The following is a 15,809-nucleotide window of genomic DNA, read 5'->3' on the forward strand; positions in this document are numbered from 1 at the left end:
GAACATACTCACGGGATATTTCAAAAGTTCCGCAGGGGTGTGAAGCATAGCCATTACAGTAAACAGAAGCAAGGACCCTGGTAGCCCATCGGCTCTCCCATGGGTCCTGGATGGTTAAAGAACACTGTCGTTTGCCATCACACTGAAAAAGTCTCCTACCAGTAGGCTGTCCCATATACCCTAACCCCCAGTGGATCTTACATTACCAATACGGACAGCCGCCATAGGTGTCAGGCCACCAGCGGCAGTAATCGGGGGTCTGATCAAAGAGGAAGCAAAGGTAAGGGTGGTTGGCTTGTTTAACTAGGAATTGGAAAGAGTGATAGTGACAGCCTTGGAGCAACCTTTGATGGAGTAGTGGCCAAATGGGTGACTTTGGTGTTTTTTGTGTGTGTGTATGACTCTCTCAGCTTAAATCTCCATATGTAAGACGGAGAAGAAGAGGAACTTTGAGGAAGTATAAAGAGAAAGAGGAGGAGGATATTAAAAGTGTTAAAATTGCTAAAAGGGAGCATCCTTGTGGTTGATGAGAGGAGGGGCAGGAAGGCGGGAAAATCACAATTTCATGGGATTAGATGGGTCCGGAGTACAAGAATAAGAGGGAGAAGGAGTAGATGGAGGGAAGCCTCGGGATTCTTCTGAGATATCCTGGATGCCGGTGGGGAATCTAGAAATGTGAATCCAGGGAGTAAAACGGTTACCAGGTAAAGGGAGTTTGACGGCTGTAGGAGTGCAAAGAATAACTGGGTGGGGGCCCTCCCACTTGGGCGTGAGAGGTCCTTTTTCTTCCGGGGAGTTGTAATATACTAGGTGTCCAGGGTGGAGAGTCAAGAAGTTTTGAGAGGAAGCAGGGTCAGGAAGAAGCCAATCTTGAAATTTCCAAAGTTCAGAGCGGAGATGGAAAAGGAGAGGTAAATTGAGGTCTGGCGGTATTGGACCCTGTGAGGGAGTGAGCCCTGGAGGTAAGAGGGGACGCCCATACATTATTTCAAAAGGAGACAACAGAGAGGGTTGTTTTGGAAGAGCCCTTATCCTGAGTAAGGCCAATGAGAGTAGCTGAACCCAGTCCAGGTGTCGTTCTAAGGATAATTTTGATAAAATATTTTTAAGAGTTCTGTTGGATCTCTCTACCTTTCCAGAAGCCTGGGGACAATAGGGACAGTGTAAGTGCCACTGAAAAGAGAGAGTTGGGGAAACTTTCTAGGTAATCTGAGAGATAAACTCAGGACCATTGTCTGACTGTAATGAAGTGGGCATTCCAAACCTAGGGATAATCTGAGAGAGAAGGATGGATGCCACTGTAATAGCCCTTTTATTAGATGTGGGGAAGGCCTCTATCCATCCAGAGAAGGTATCTACAAACACTAGGAGATATCTGGTCCGTCGTACAGGCGGCACGTTAGTGAAATCCACCTGCCAATCAGCTGCAGGTGTGTGACCTCTGGCCTGGTGGGAGGGGAAAGGTTTAGGTTTTAAAGGAGTGTTGGGGTTAGTGCGCTGGCAGACTTTACAAGTAAGGGAAATTTCCTGTAGGAGGGCTCTATCTAAAGGGGTGAGTGTAAAGAAAGTTTGTAAAAAGATGGTTAAAGTTTAGGGGTTAGTGTGGAAGAGAGCATGTAGAAGCTGGAACAGGGCCGTATTGTCCGCGGTGGGTATGTCAGTGAGGGCGGCTAAAAGGTGAGCAGGTTTATGTTCGAGATTCATGGCCACTGTTCGTGCAGCTGTGTCGGCCCTTGAATTGCCCTGTGTGATAGGGGAGTTGACTTTCTGATGAGACTTGCAGTGAACTACTCCTAGCCAGATGGGCAGACGAGAGGCCTCTATAAGTTTGGTGATAAGGGATGAATTAGTGATTGAGTTTCCTTTTGTGGTGAGTAGGCCGCATTCCCTCCACACAGCAGCATGGGACAACAGGATGTGGAAAACATATTTGGAGTCAGTGTAAAGCGTGAGGGATTTACCTTGGGCTAAAATACAGGCTCTTGTAACTGTTATAAGCTCAGCCTGTTGGTTGGTAGTGCCTGGGGGGGTAGGGGTTTGGCTTCTATGATTTCGGTGCATATCCTGCATAATGGGCAGAGTCCTGTCTGAAAGAACTACCGTCCGTAAACCAAATGTAATCAGGATGAGAGAGAGGTCCTTCTGAAATAGAGGAGTGACAGGGCAGGAAGTTTTTCTAGGGCCTCCAGGCAATCATGGGAAGGGGTGCCTATACCGAAAGGACAAGGTATGGGAAGTAAAGTGGCAGGATTTAAGGGGGGGCATGGAAGAAAGGTGATGTCAGGGTTTTCGAGGAAGGAGGTGAGAAGGGACAAAACCCTGGACGGAGGGAGGGATTGAAGTCCCTTGTATGTCAGGAGATCCTTTAAGTGGTGGGGGGAATGGATAGTTAATGGTGCCCCGAAAGTTAATTTGTATGCCTCTTTTTGTAAGAGCTTTCCGGCAGCTAGGGCCCTTATGCAGGGTGCCCATCCACGGATGATGGGATCTAACTGCTTAGAAAGGTATGCTACGGGAGCAAAGGTGGGCCCATAATTTTGTCCCAACACCCTGAGTGCCTGTCCGCCCTTCTCATGGACGTACAAGAAGAAAGGTTTAGAGAGATCAGGGAGATGAAGTGCCGGTGCCTGTACAAGGGTCTGTCACAATTTTAAAAAGGGATGGCGGGGGGAGGAGAGTAGGGGTTCATCAGGGGGACCCTTAGTTAGGTTATACAGAGGTCTGGCCAGGAGGGAATAATTTGGGACCCAGGCTCTGAAGTATCCAGCTAATCCCAAAAATGACAATATTTCAGCCTTTGTTTGGGGAATGGGAAGGCCCATGAGAAGTTGTTTTCTGTTAAGCGTAATTGACTTTTTCCCTGGGGAAAGGAGAAAGTCGAGGTAGGTTACCATTGACTGGGAAATTTGGGCTTTATGTGGGGAGACCCAATATCCTTTATTAGCTAAGTGATTTAACAGGTGAGCGGTATCTGTTTGAGATTGCTCCCACGAGGGACTGCACAAGAGAAGGTCATCTACATACTGAAGAAGTATGGAATCGGGTGGTTGGTATAAAAATCAGTGAGATCCTGGGCTAAAACCTGGCCAAAGATGTGAGGACTGTCCCGAAATCCCTGTGGGAGAACAGTCCAGGTAAATTGTCGGGAGTGTCGGCTGTGAGGATCAGTCCAAGTGAAAGCAAAAATATCTTGAGAGCTTGGCGCTAGAGGTATAGAGAAGAAAGCATCCTTTAAATCCAAAGCCGAAAAATGGGTTTTGGTGGCTGGGATGTTAGAAAAGAGGGTATAGATATTGGGCACTAAGGAATGAATAGGGATGACTGAGGAGTTAATGAGGTGCAAATCCTGCACCAAGCGATAGGTCCCATTAGGTTTTTTACAGCTAGTATAGGGGTGTTGAAAGGCGAGTGAGTGGGCCGGGGATGGCCCTTTTTTTGTAAATCCTGAATGATGGGGCAAAGGCCAAGAAGAGCTGTGGTGGTCCGGGGATACTGGGCCTGGCATGTAAACTTAGTGGGGTCCTTAAGCCTAATGTGTATTGGAGAACACTTTGCAGTGGAGGGGCTTGACATGTCCCAGACAACTGTGTTGACAGGCTCAGTTAATGTTGGAAAAGGAGGCCGTGAGTCCGAGTCGTCGGCCAGGAGTGCTATAAAAAACTGTGTGGTAGGCGAGGCATGGGAGGTGATGCTGATCGTAACCCCGAGAAGGGAGAGAATATCTCTTCCCAGTAGAGGGATGGGACATTGGGGCATGACAAGGAAGGAGTGTGAGAAGGGTGTGGAAACATCTTGCATGGTGCATGTTAATAGGGGGGTTTTACGAGGGAAAATCTGATTACCTCCTACCCCGACAATAGGAGAGGTGGAAGGTGTAGTTGGGCCCCAGAACTCCCTCAGGACCGAAAAAGTGGCTCCGGTGTCTAAGAGGAAGGAAAGGGGGCGCCCATCCACCACAAGCCACATCTTGGGTTCCTGTGTCGTGATGGTCATGGTCGGGAACAGAGACCCAGGGCCCCGTCAATCTTCTCCTGCTAGTCCCAACAGGTCGGGCTTAGATTGTGGGGTGATTGGCCCCTCTCCCCTTCGGGTGGCAGGGCAATCAGATCCCCAATGGCCCCTTTTGTGGCATTTGGGACAGGGAGTGGTTGGAGGCCGAGGAGAGGGGCAGGCTTTTGCCCAATGTCCCTCTTTTCCGCATTTAAAGCAGGTTCCAGGGGGCAGCTTATGGGTTTGTGGGCGCCTGGGTTGCGGCTGTCCTTGGATTATTTGTGCAAACATCTGAGAATTTGCCTGATCAGCTCTCTGCTTGCGACGTTCCTTTTCCTCCTCTCTATTATGAAAAACCTTAAAAGCCACCATAAGAATTTCAGTCTGAGGAGTAGCGGGCCCCTGCTCTAGCTTTCTTAATTTAGCCCTAATGTCAGGGTAACTCTGGGCTAGGAAATAGATCATTAAAACATGACAACCATCTGAGGTTTCTGGGTTTAGATTGGTATATTGTTGAAGGGCCTTGGTTAACCTGTCTAAAAAATTTGGAAGGGGTTTCTTCCCTTTTTCTGTATTACTTCCTGCACCTTTTGGAAATTTACAACTTTTTGAGCAGCCCGTTTGAGGCTGGCTACAAGGCAGGAAGCGAAAACATCACGGGAATTTATGCCAATAGGGGTGTTATAATCCCATTGGGGATCCTGTTCTGGAACTGCATTGGGACCTGTAGGGTGGTTAGGATTAGTCCTGTGTGTTTCGTCTGCATGGGCTTGGGCCAATTCCCATACATGCCTTCGCTCCTCAGGAAGGAGAATGTTAGCTATCAACATGTATATGTCATGGTGTGTGAGACTGTAAGCCTGCAGGATCCACTGAAACTCCCTAACATAGGTGGTGGGGTCAGTGACAAAGGAGCCCAGTTTCGTCTCTAATTGTGTGAGATCAGTGATGGAAAAAGGTACATGAACTCTGATTACCCCTTCTGGACCAGCCACCTCTCGAAGTGGTGCAATAGTGGGAGGGACCCGAGGGAGCCCCTGTGCTCTAGTCTGTGGAGGACTAAAAGGTTTTGCAGGAGGAGGGGAAACGGGGGAGGGCAGCTGTGGAATTGGAGTGGAAGGGGAAGCTGAAATGGAAGATGGCAGAGTCCGCAGGATCGAAAGTAGGAGGGTCAAGAAGGGGTGGAGACTTACAGGTCAGGAGGACTTGGGATGGAGAGCATGAAGAACAAAGATAGGGATTTTGTCTGAGGAGGCGAAAGGCCTCCACATAGGGGATCTCCTTCCACTTTTTGAGGCGCTGGCAGTAGTTAAAAAGGTCGCCAAGGAGGTCTGGGTCTAGGGATCCCTCAAAAGGCCAATGGTTTTGGTTGTCCAGGGGGTACTGGGGCCAATCTTGAGTGCAAAATCTGATCAAGAGCTTTGGCTTAATATCTGGTGTAAGGGAGAGTACAGTAAGGTTTCTGAGTAAGCATTTGAGGGGCAGGGTTTCTGGAAGGGATGAGGAGGCTCCCATTGTGAAGTGGACAGAGATAAGGAAATCAAGAGGAAGAGAAAAGGAGAAAACGAGGAAATGAATCCCCGGGCCAGAAGTGGGTCAGCAAAATCCAGGAGGCGTCCCCGAGGAGTTTGTGAGCCACGGAGGTTCTATAGGAACCAGATTAGGAGGAGAGTGAGGGTCGTCACCCACACTTCAAGCTCCCAGGAGGCACAGTGCCGGAGGCCACGAGGAACCCAGTACTAGGATTTTTGGAACCCGTTTTAGCATCCAGAGAGAGAGAGAGAGAGAGAGAAGCAGAAAGGAGCCTCCACCCTGAACCCTCACACTCAAAGGCTCCTGGAGAGAAGGGAGTGGATAGCCAGAGTTTCCATCACAACCATAAAGGTCTTAATGGGGTGTAACTTTACATCTCTTAAGGGAGTCAGAGCCTTGTTGGTTAACTGCTCTGCTGTAGCCCAGAGGAGGGTGGCAGCCTTATAAGGGAGACTTACCTAAGGGTGGAAGCAGTGGTGAGTGCGAAGAGCCAGCGCCCAAAAAGGTGGACAAGGGCGAGCTGCCTTGGTTGAGATGGAGATGGGGTCCACAGTGGACAATCCCGTCCCGGGTTTTGGCACCAATGAAAGGAATAAAATTCAGCACCAGTTAAAGGATGAGACACAAACGCAAGGCAGCTCGCCAGAGGTTTTTTATTCAGCAGGCACATCTGCTTTTATAGGGTTAGAAGAGAGCTGATAGGTTTGCTGAGAACACGGGGTGTTCAGGGATTGGATGGATTGCGTTGCTAAGGGACCAGGAGCAGGGAGCCTGTGCTGATTGGCGTGCGATTCATGCCGGCAGGAAGGTATTGTGGTGCCGGTGGGAAGGAGAAGGCGGAAGAGAATGGTAGCCAGTGCCATGATGGGGCGTGGCCGAAAGGGTTCTCATTCGACCTAATAGGTCTCACAGCCCTCAAATTCAATATCTTCAGGCCAGAGGTGGTGCAGGGGGCTCTGGTGGTTGGGAAGGCAGGGAGTCTTGGCGGTGGGAATGTCCCGGCTACCAAACCTGTTTTCTTTGTTTTTTTCCTCTTTGATTCCCTGATCTACTATAAATGTTTCTTGATGTTCAAAGTCATCGTCTTTGCATGCACAGTATTTGGTGTCATTGCCCTCAAATTCAATATCTTCAGGCTGAAGGCAGTGCAGAAGGCTGGAAGACAGCAGGACCTGTGGAGGATACTAACATCAGAGGGATTTAACCTTTAGCTTACTAGGACCACAGTCCTTAGCTGTTAGAAGGGCCAAAGCCCTTTAGTTTAGGCTGAAGCATAGTGGGGCCACAGCCCTGTAGTTTTAGGAAGGCCAAAGCCTTGTAGCTTAGGAATAGCCTAACCTTTTAGAATTGCACATAGAAATGTTAAGCTTTGGAATAAACAGAAAACTTTCACAGGACTAAAAAGTCTCTGGTGTGGATATGAAAATTGTAACACAGCAAAAATGCTTGCTCTAAGGGCAGATGTCCTTGGTGCAGGTAAGCCTAATAGTGGGAAAATATTTGTGCTAAAAGCTTCAAGGCTACTCTGCCAGTTAGTGGTTGGTTCCACATTTCTCCTTCAGCTGTTTAAGTTTCCTAGGGAACTACGTGTTGCCATAACGATTATCTCATTTGTTGTTTTGTATGTCACATAGCTTAGTTTTATGACTCCTTTGATGGTAAATTGCTTAAACTATTTTTAAGTTGCACCTGCTTTAATGAAAATTGTCATATAGCCAGTTTGCTTATGTTTTCACTATGACTGATTAACCACCTGTGTTCTCTTCTGTAACTTTCTTGCCTGGACAATAAAAACAGAGAGAAAACCTAGTTTGGGGTTATTTCCCAGGAATTCCTTCTCTCTTGAAGGAGTCGTCTCCTGGAATTAACCCCTTCTGGGCCTGTCACTGCTCTGGAAAAATGGGCTTTGAGTAATAATCCCTTGCATCTCCGTCACCCTGGGGGAGAGGTGACAAATGGTGCTATGTGTGAGGCATTTATGACTCCACAGATCAGGGACCGACATGCCAAGCCTTGGAGAGGAAAAGGACATCTGACATTTATTTACACATCCCAGCAAGGGACGTCCCGGCAAGGGAAACGCATCCCAGTAAGGGAATCATAGGCAGTTTTTGGTTAGCAGTGCACAACTGCGGCAGGTCAAGATAGGACTTTTCAGGCCAAAGGGTTTTGTTTCTCTTCCTTTCACATTTAAAATATGGGAAGTCCCTTATCTAAGGAGGAGACTGAACATAAATCACAACTCCAATGTCTCCTTAAAGCAGCTGGCTTTAAAGTAACTGGCCAGCAACTTGTAAAACTGTTAGTAGTTATTAGACAACAATGTCCTTGGTATCCCAAGGAAGGAAGTCTTGATATTGAGGATTGGGAACAAATTGGTCGTTGTTTAAGAAATGCATCAGGTCCTGTTAAGGCATCTCATTTAATGGTTTGGAAATACGTCAATTTGCTTTAAGATCTATTCAGGACCCTAATAAAGAACAAAAATGTATTTATGTCACTAAAGAGGAGGAAAAACAGTCCTTGCCTCCTCCCCTGCCCCTACCGTTAGAGGTGAACAATTCATTTGCTCCCTTGATGGAGCGTTGTCTCAAAGAAGGACATAGCATGGGAATTGATACTTGTCATGTCTTTCCTGTTGTAAGAACTGGGACTCAGTCCAGACATGAAAACGTCCCATTTTCCTTGTTTGAAAGATTTAAAAAAAGAGCATAACAGAAAGTGGCTTACATAGTACTTTTACCAAGGGATATTTAGAATCAATTGCCAATGGGTATAATATGACCCTTGGAATTGGAAAACACTTGGAAAAACTGTTTTAACAACTGCTGAATATACTGTATGGTTACAAGAATATTGGGAAGCTTTACATGCTACTGTTCTAGCAAATATACAGAACAATGTTCAAATTGACATGAATATGTTGTCTGGAGAAGGAGATTTTATAACACCTCAGGCACAGGCTTTACTTCTCAGCAAGTGCTTGACCAAAGAACTCGTGCAGCCGTAAAGGCTTGGAACAAAATTCTTGAAACAATACTCCCACTAAATCTTTCACTACTATTAGACAGGGTCCCACTGAGCATTATATAGATTTTATTAACCGTCTTCAGGATGCCATAACTAGACAAATTGATAATGCTCAAGTAACCCAGGTACTTTCACTACAATTGGCTTTTGACAATGCTAATGAAGACTGTCAAAAGGTCCTTCTTCCAATAAAAAACAAAAATCCCACTCTTGCTGATATGATCAGAGCTGGCCAAAATGTGGGAACTGAAACCTATAAAGCCCAAGTTCTTGCTGTGGCTCTCCAACCTAAAAAATGTTTTAAATGTGGAAAGGAAGGTCATTTTCAAAAGGATTACAAACAGCAAAAAATAAAACGACCAAAAAAAAAAAAAAAAAAAAAAAGAACAGTTCTAAATGTAAAAAAAGGATTTCATTGGTCAAATGACTGCAGATCTAAATCTGATATAGAAGACAATCCCATATTGGGAAATGGGCAAGGGGGAGCTGACTCTTGCACCCCAATAAACAAGGAGAGTCAAATTCTCAGTGCTCAGGTTCAGACCTGGACTCCTCCCCAGAACAATTTTCCTCCCCCAGGCTTCAAATAAATGATCAGACAATTGTTGATTTGATCTTAACGGAAGATGCTATTTTAGATGAAGCAGGACAAGTACAATCTCTCCAGTCCATTACCTTTCAACGCCCTTGGTATTATACTGGGCAATCTAAAATACTCTGTAATTGGTATCCAAATTATTCCAGAACTAATCCCACCTAATAGTCTGGGACCAATTCATGTTATGATAACCAGTTTAGGATAAGGGACTCAAATAGCTCAACTAGTTCTCTTGTCCTCTTTGTTTCCTGAAACAAAATCTGAACCTGAATCTACTGCTTCTGATACTTTTTGGATACAAAAATTAAATAATGCTCAGCCACTGTTAACATTATCTGTTGAACAAAAGTAAATTACAGGATTGGTAGATTCAGGGGCTGTTAGTATAATTGCAAAAAAAGATTGGACTCCATAATGGAAAACAGCTTTTCGCCAGTTAAACTTACTGGACTAGGTGGGTCCAAATCCTCTTGTCAAAGTAAAAATCCTTTATTACGTACTGGCCGTGAGGGACAAACTGCCTCCATTGTGCCTTATGTTCTAGATCTCTCTCAAACTTTATGGGGCCGAGACCTTGCTCAATGGGATGTTTATATTGGGACATCTTCAAAATTTATCATGACAGCCACTGCCACACTCCCGCCACTCAAACTACAATGGACCCCTGGTCCTCCGGTTTGAGGGGAGCAGTGGCCTCTTAAAGAGGAGAAATTAAATCAAGCTACTTTACTTGTCAAACAACAGTTACTTCAATTACTGCCTATTCAATTAAAATCCTGCTTATCCTCTGTTCCTCTCCCTCAAGCACTAACTGTGTTTATTGATGGTTCTGGAAAATCAGGAAGGGGATCTATAACATGGCAGGAACAGGGAATCTGGGAACATTTTGTTACTATGCATCATAAGTCCACCCAAAGGACTGAATTGGCTGCTGCTATTGTAGCTTTACAACATTTTCCACTCAGCCACTTAATTTAGTGGCTGACTCTGCCTACGTAGTTGGGGCCTTACAATTCAAGATGCATCTATCCATGAGGGAAATGATTTTCTTTTATTTGAGATGTTTCAACATTTACAAAAACATACCCAAAAAAGGCATTGTCCTTTCTATGTAACTCATATATGTTCTCATTCTAACCTCCCTGGTCCTTTATCAACAGGAAATGATATGGCTGATCACTTTGTTATGTATAATAATGTTTTACAAAAGGCTATTGGTCTCATCAGTTTTTTCATCAAGGGGCACGAGCTTGGGCTAACATGCATCAGATTTCTTATAAACAAGCTCGAGACATTGTTTGTGCCTGCCCCAACTGTCAGAGGTTTTCTAAATCTAATTTCCCTGGAGGAGTTAATCCTCAAGGAGTAAAAGTAATGAAATTTGGCAGGTGGACATCACTCGTTATGCCCCTTTTGGATGCCTTAAATATTTACATGTTATTACTGATACTTACTCTGGTCTTATTCATGCTACTGCCCAAACAGGAGAAACTATTAAACATGTTTAAAAGCATTGTCTTTCTGCCTTTGCTGCCACAGAACAGCACTTTATCCCTCCTAAGAACAGATCTAAACCCTTAGTTTTATACCACCACCTACCGACAGGACCACAATGGTTGGGACCTGTGGAATTGCTAACACTGGGGAGAGGGTATGCTTGTGTTCTTTCCCCTACAGGTCCTTTATGGGTACCTGCAAAAGCTGTAAAACCATACCATGTGACACTGAGCAAAACACTGACATCCAGTGGAACCGAACACCATTCCGGAGTTTCAACAGCTGGTGATAACACTGCAATTCACAAGGCCCCCACTACCAAAACTTCTTTGTTTCTTTCCTCATCATCTATAAATCTTTCTTGATATTCAACGTCACTCTCTTTGCCTTCTCAGTACTCAGTCTCATGGCCCTCAAATTCATTATCTTCAGGCTGGAGGCAGTGCAGGGGGCTCTGGTGGCTGGGAAGGCAGGGAGTTCGGTTGATGGGAAGGCCCCGGCTATGAAACCTCCTTTGTTTTTTTTTCTCTTTGCTTTCCTCCTTGTCTGTAAATGTTTCTTGATGTTCAAACTCATTGTCTTTGCATTCATGCTAATCGGTGTCATTGCCCTCAAATTCAATATGTTCAGGCCAGAGGCAGTGCAGGAGGCTGGAAGATGGCAGGACCAGCGGTTGAGAACCTCCCAGAATGGGTGACTGGATTGGGAATTGTGAAGGGAGAACGGCCAGACACAGAAGTTCTGGCCGCCACAGACGTGCAGACCCAGGAATGGCCTCCATCAGTTGGGTTTAACCAACTTAAACCTAAATTCAGAGATGGAACTCAGAAAGGGTGGATGGTGACTTTTTGTTGCCTTCCTGTTGGGGGCTCCTGGAGTCGCTCCTAAGGGGAAAGTGCTCTGCCTGCATTCCAAGCATCAGAATCCCTCTGCTTCCCAACCAGATCCCAGCAGCTGTCAGAGGCTGCCTGAATCATGTCCTTATTTTGAAATGGGAGCTGAGACTACATGCTCTTCTCCCATTTCAGTAGCAAAGTTTTGGGAGGTTTGGCCTCCACGTGGCATCAAGTAAGGTTGGTTTTACTGTGTCACAGGAACTGTACTGGCAAGAGTCAGCTTCTCCAGCAGCTCAGGGAGTTTCGGAAGGGGATGGCTCACCCCGAGCCTCCTGCCAGCAAGGGTCCTGGTGGCCAGGAGGCTCAGGTCCCTGAAGATGTGGTCGGATCAGGAGCTGGAGGAAGCAGCATGTCCAGCTGTGGGCTGAGGGGCAGAGCACCCAGGCCAGACTCCCAGGAAGGAAGTCCCAGGGTCCTGGGAGACCATCTTGGGCTGGGGACAGCCAGGGAAGTCCTGGTACCTCTTCTGGGCCAACTATAGATGCCTCAGGTAACAGGATCTGAGAAGCAGATTTGGGGGCAGTTTGACTGTGCATCAGCACTGGGCCCTACTGTCCTCTCACCCTCCACGTGTTTCCATCAGCAGGTACCTTTGTGAGTCAGGGACCTCAGACTGTGGACATCACCCAGTCCTCTGTAGAATATGGTCACAACACTTTCATGCACTTAGAGAAAAGATACAAACTAATCTGTACCTAAAGTGTGACAGCAACTCTGGGAACCCAGGTGGCCCAGTCCTCTGGAAGAGTGTGGAAGGAAACAGCGTGAGGACTGTGGTGTGGGTCTCACAGCAGGACCACAAGGCTTTGGCATCTTTTTCCATTTCTGCATTTTTTCCTTAATGAGCATCTATATACAAGGTCTTATTTTATTTTATTATTATTATATATTTTTTAAAGATGGCTGGTAAGGGGATCTTAATCCTTGACTTGGTGTTGTCAGCACCATGCTCACCCAGTGAACTAACCGGCCATCCCTATTTAGGATCTGAACCCATGGCCTTGGTGTTATCAGCACCGCACTCCCAAGTGAGCCACGGGCCGGTGCCTATTTTACTTTTTATTTCTTTTTGGCAGCTGACCTCTGGGATCTGAAACACAAGGTCTCTTTTAAAATTAAGTAAAACATAGTTGGTTAGAGCAAGGTGTTGAGGTGTTGATAGCATCAAGGTCAAGGGCTGGCTAGCTGCCAAAAAAAAAAAAAAAAATTAAGTAAAACCATTTAGAGAATTGCAGTGTTGAAAAAGACTTTTCCCTCATTGCCTGGGCCCCTGGGTACCTATTTTGCATACCTAAATTAACATATACCACAGAGATGCACATACAGACCTAACAGAGGTTTTGAAAAGGAGATAATGTTGAAATTAGCTTTCTCTTTTTTCTTTACCCAAGATACAAAGGCACACATAAGTTTCAGTATCCTTCCAAACTGAAGGTGGTGTTGACTTTACAAATCTAGACAGAATATTGGATATTCTAAAACCTGGACACCCTCTCCTTGTGGAATGGAGCAGTGTCCCGCTGCCCATAACGAGCAAGAGCTGGTGGCCAGTGGGTTCCCCCTGCCAAGGCCCCGCCCCCACAGGAGGTGCCCTGGTCTCCCTCCATTCTGTCACTTTCCGTCCTGTCACTTGGAAGCTTTATTCTCTAACCCTGCTGTTTTTGTTTTGTTTTGGCAGCTGGCTGGTACAGCGATGGAACCCTGGACTGTGTTGTTACCAGCACCACACTGTCACCCACTGAGTGACCGGCCAGCCCTGCGCCCGTTTTCAGAGTCCTTTTGTTTTTTGTTTTTTTTTTTTTTTTAAGATGACTGGTAAGGGGATCTTAACCCTTGGCTTGGTGTTGTCAGCACCACGCTCAGCCAGTGAGCGAACCAGCCATCCCTATTTAGGATCTGAACCCATGGCCTTGGTGTTATCAGCACTGCACTCTCCCGAGTGAGCCACGGGCCAGCCCTTCAGAGTCCTTTCGTAAGTGCTGCTCTCAGACAGACCTCTCCCTAGTAGGCAGAAGCCTGATCCCTGACACCTTTGTTCTCTCGCCAACTCGTCTCCAGGCCCCTGCCTGCCCCATGGGAAGAGCATAGAAATCGTCACCTCAGGTCCCTCCATGCCATGGATGCAGGCAGCATGGCAGGGCACTTGGCATTTGATCAAACGTTCCAGCATTCAACAGGGGTCACTGCTGGCTGCTGTACTACTGAGGGTGGGCAGGGGTCTCTCTACATCAAGCCCTGCACCTGGCCAGATGAGCCCTGCCCAGCTGAGGCCAGCAGCAACATCATGCAAATGCCAGCCACAGGCAGCCAAAATGGGGCCACCAACTTCTGCTCTCCAGGCCCCACTTGATCTGGCCACCAAGGACCTCACCACCAACCCCGGCTCCCAACCACAAGGGGCATTCCCATTAGAAGCCAAGTGCCACACAGGCTTCCATAAAGGCCACAGAAGGCCTGGGGGAGGCAGCTCCTGCTGGGCAAGACCAGGCTCCCTCAACTGGGGCCCCCACCAGTCCCTGCATCCTGTGCGCATGCAGCCTGGGACAACACAGCAGCCTCCCACTTAGCTGTCAAGAGCAGAGGCTATTTCTTCTTTAACCCCATCATTTTCTCCAATCTTCACCCTTTTAATGCCAGTAAGTTCATTTAGAATGTCTCACAGTGACAGAAAATAAACTCTTTGTTCCATGTTCAACTCTGCCTGTGAACTCTATCAGGGCAACCTGGGAGGCAGTGGTGGTGTTCAGACCAGGGTCCAAGGCTGGCTGCTCCCACTGCCTCCATCCCCCACCCGTGGAAGGAAAATCACAGAAGCCCTCTTCCTAGGACCACACAAGACAGTGTCCCAGCTCACGCACACACCTGGGACCCAGGAGCCCCCATCCACAGGAGCCGTGAGGGTGAAGAGCCACGACTGGCCAAGCCAGCAGAGGACATGGCAGAAAGGCTCCAGGGGAGAAGCCACATAGCGAGCCAGACTGCTCCCCAGCAGTCACCTCCAGCATTGGTCAGAGGAATGAGCCCAGGGCTGGGGGCTGCCTGGGGGAGGGGTGTTGACAATGCTAGGCTCTTCGCTCTCTCATGGGAGGGTGGCCTGGCCACAGCTGGCTGGGTACCCCATGCCCATGGGAGCTCCCAAAGCTGGTCTAGAGGCTAAGAACCATCCCGGTGTTGGGTGGCCCCATCCTGTGCAGGATACACAGGACAGAGCACATGGGCCAGGAGAAGGGTGACATTTATTAAGGGAACCAAGAAAGAGCAGCTCACTACCTTGAAACCTGGGCTGTGTTGAAAGGTGAAAATATTACAGCCACCGGGTGACGAATGGAGAAGCACAGGCTGGTATGAAGGCCAGGGCCAACTGCCCAGATGGAATGTTCCAGAACCCAATGGTTACAGCAGCTGTCCCATGACTTCCCTGATGACTAAACCCATCAAGGACTCTATTATACCACTCCTCTCAGCCATCCACCAGATGTGGGTGTGGACAGACAAAAGGATCATATGCCCCACAGGCCAGATAGAAGTTCGAAGGTAGAAACTTGTTACCTCAGAAAGACCAAGTGGGGCAACCGAGGCAGTCCATGTCCTGGAAAATGACCACGGGACCCCACCCTGGGGAGAGATGTCAGACCCAGTCAATCCCCGGGTGTGGGAGGTCAGGAAGATGGGCTCTCAGAGAAGCATTCCCACCCCAGGCGTTGCCCATCTTGCAGAGCAGCGGAGGATCTATGAAGGTGACCCCAAACTCACCCCAACTTCCCCCTAACTCTGCTGTCATACTGGGAAAGACCCCACATTTGAAAGGCTACATTTGGAAAGTTTGGCGAGGATGGAGGGGAGGCTGGAGACCAGGCCCAGGGAAGGCAGGTACATAACACCGTGCACAGCAGGGGCCGTCACGGCCTCCCCCGTGGCCGGCTGAAGACAGTCCCCCAAAGTCATGTCCACTTGGAACCTTAGAATGTGATCTTATTTGAAAATAGAATCTTTGCATACATAATTAGTTAATATGACATCAAAGTGGAGTTGAGAGGTCCTAGATCCAACAACTGGTGTCCTCATGAAAAGGGGAGAGGACACACAGAAACAGGCACTCAAGTAACAGACATGGGGGGAGAGGGTCACGTGACGATGGACACAAAAACGGGAGTGGCGTGGCTACAAGCCTAGGAGCACCAAGGAACACCAGCAGCCACCAGAAGCTGGACGAGCCAGGGGATGGAGTGTCCACCGGCCCTTCAGAAAGAAGCAGCCCTGCTGAC

The 15,809-nt window shown here is 47.6% G+C and overlaps 1 protein-coding gene across 1 annotated transcript in view; it reads left to right on the plus strand.

Annotated features, from left to right (window-relative positions):
• The window catches only part of DNAAF8 (dynein axonemal assembly factor 8), a 32,089-nt gene extending 17,864 nt beyond the window's left edge, over nucleotides 1–14,225 (plus strand). The window contains 4 exon segments of the mRNA XM_063099569.1: nucleotides 11,743–11,870; nucleotides 11,873–11,940; nucleotides 11,942–12,034; nucleotides 13,223–14,225. Coding sequence (XP_062955639.1) covers nucleotides 11,743–11,870; nucleotides 11,873–11,940; nucleotides 11,942–12,025 — 280 coding nt within the window. The 3' untranslated portion in view covers nucleotides 12,026–12,034; nucleotides 13,223–14,225.
• Nucleotides 14,226–15,809: the final 1,584 nt, after the last annotated feature.

Source organism: Cynocephalus volans, chromosome 6 (assembly GCF_027409185.1).
Source record: "Cynocephalus volans isolate mCynVol1 chromosome 6, mCynVol1.pri, whole genome shotgun sequence".
Lineage (NCBI taxonomy): Eukaryota > Metazoa > Chordata > Mammalia > Dermoptera > Cynocephalidae > Cynocephalus > Cynocephalus volans.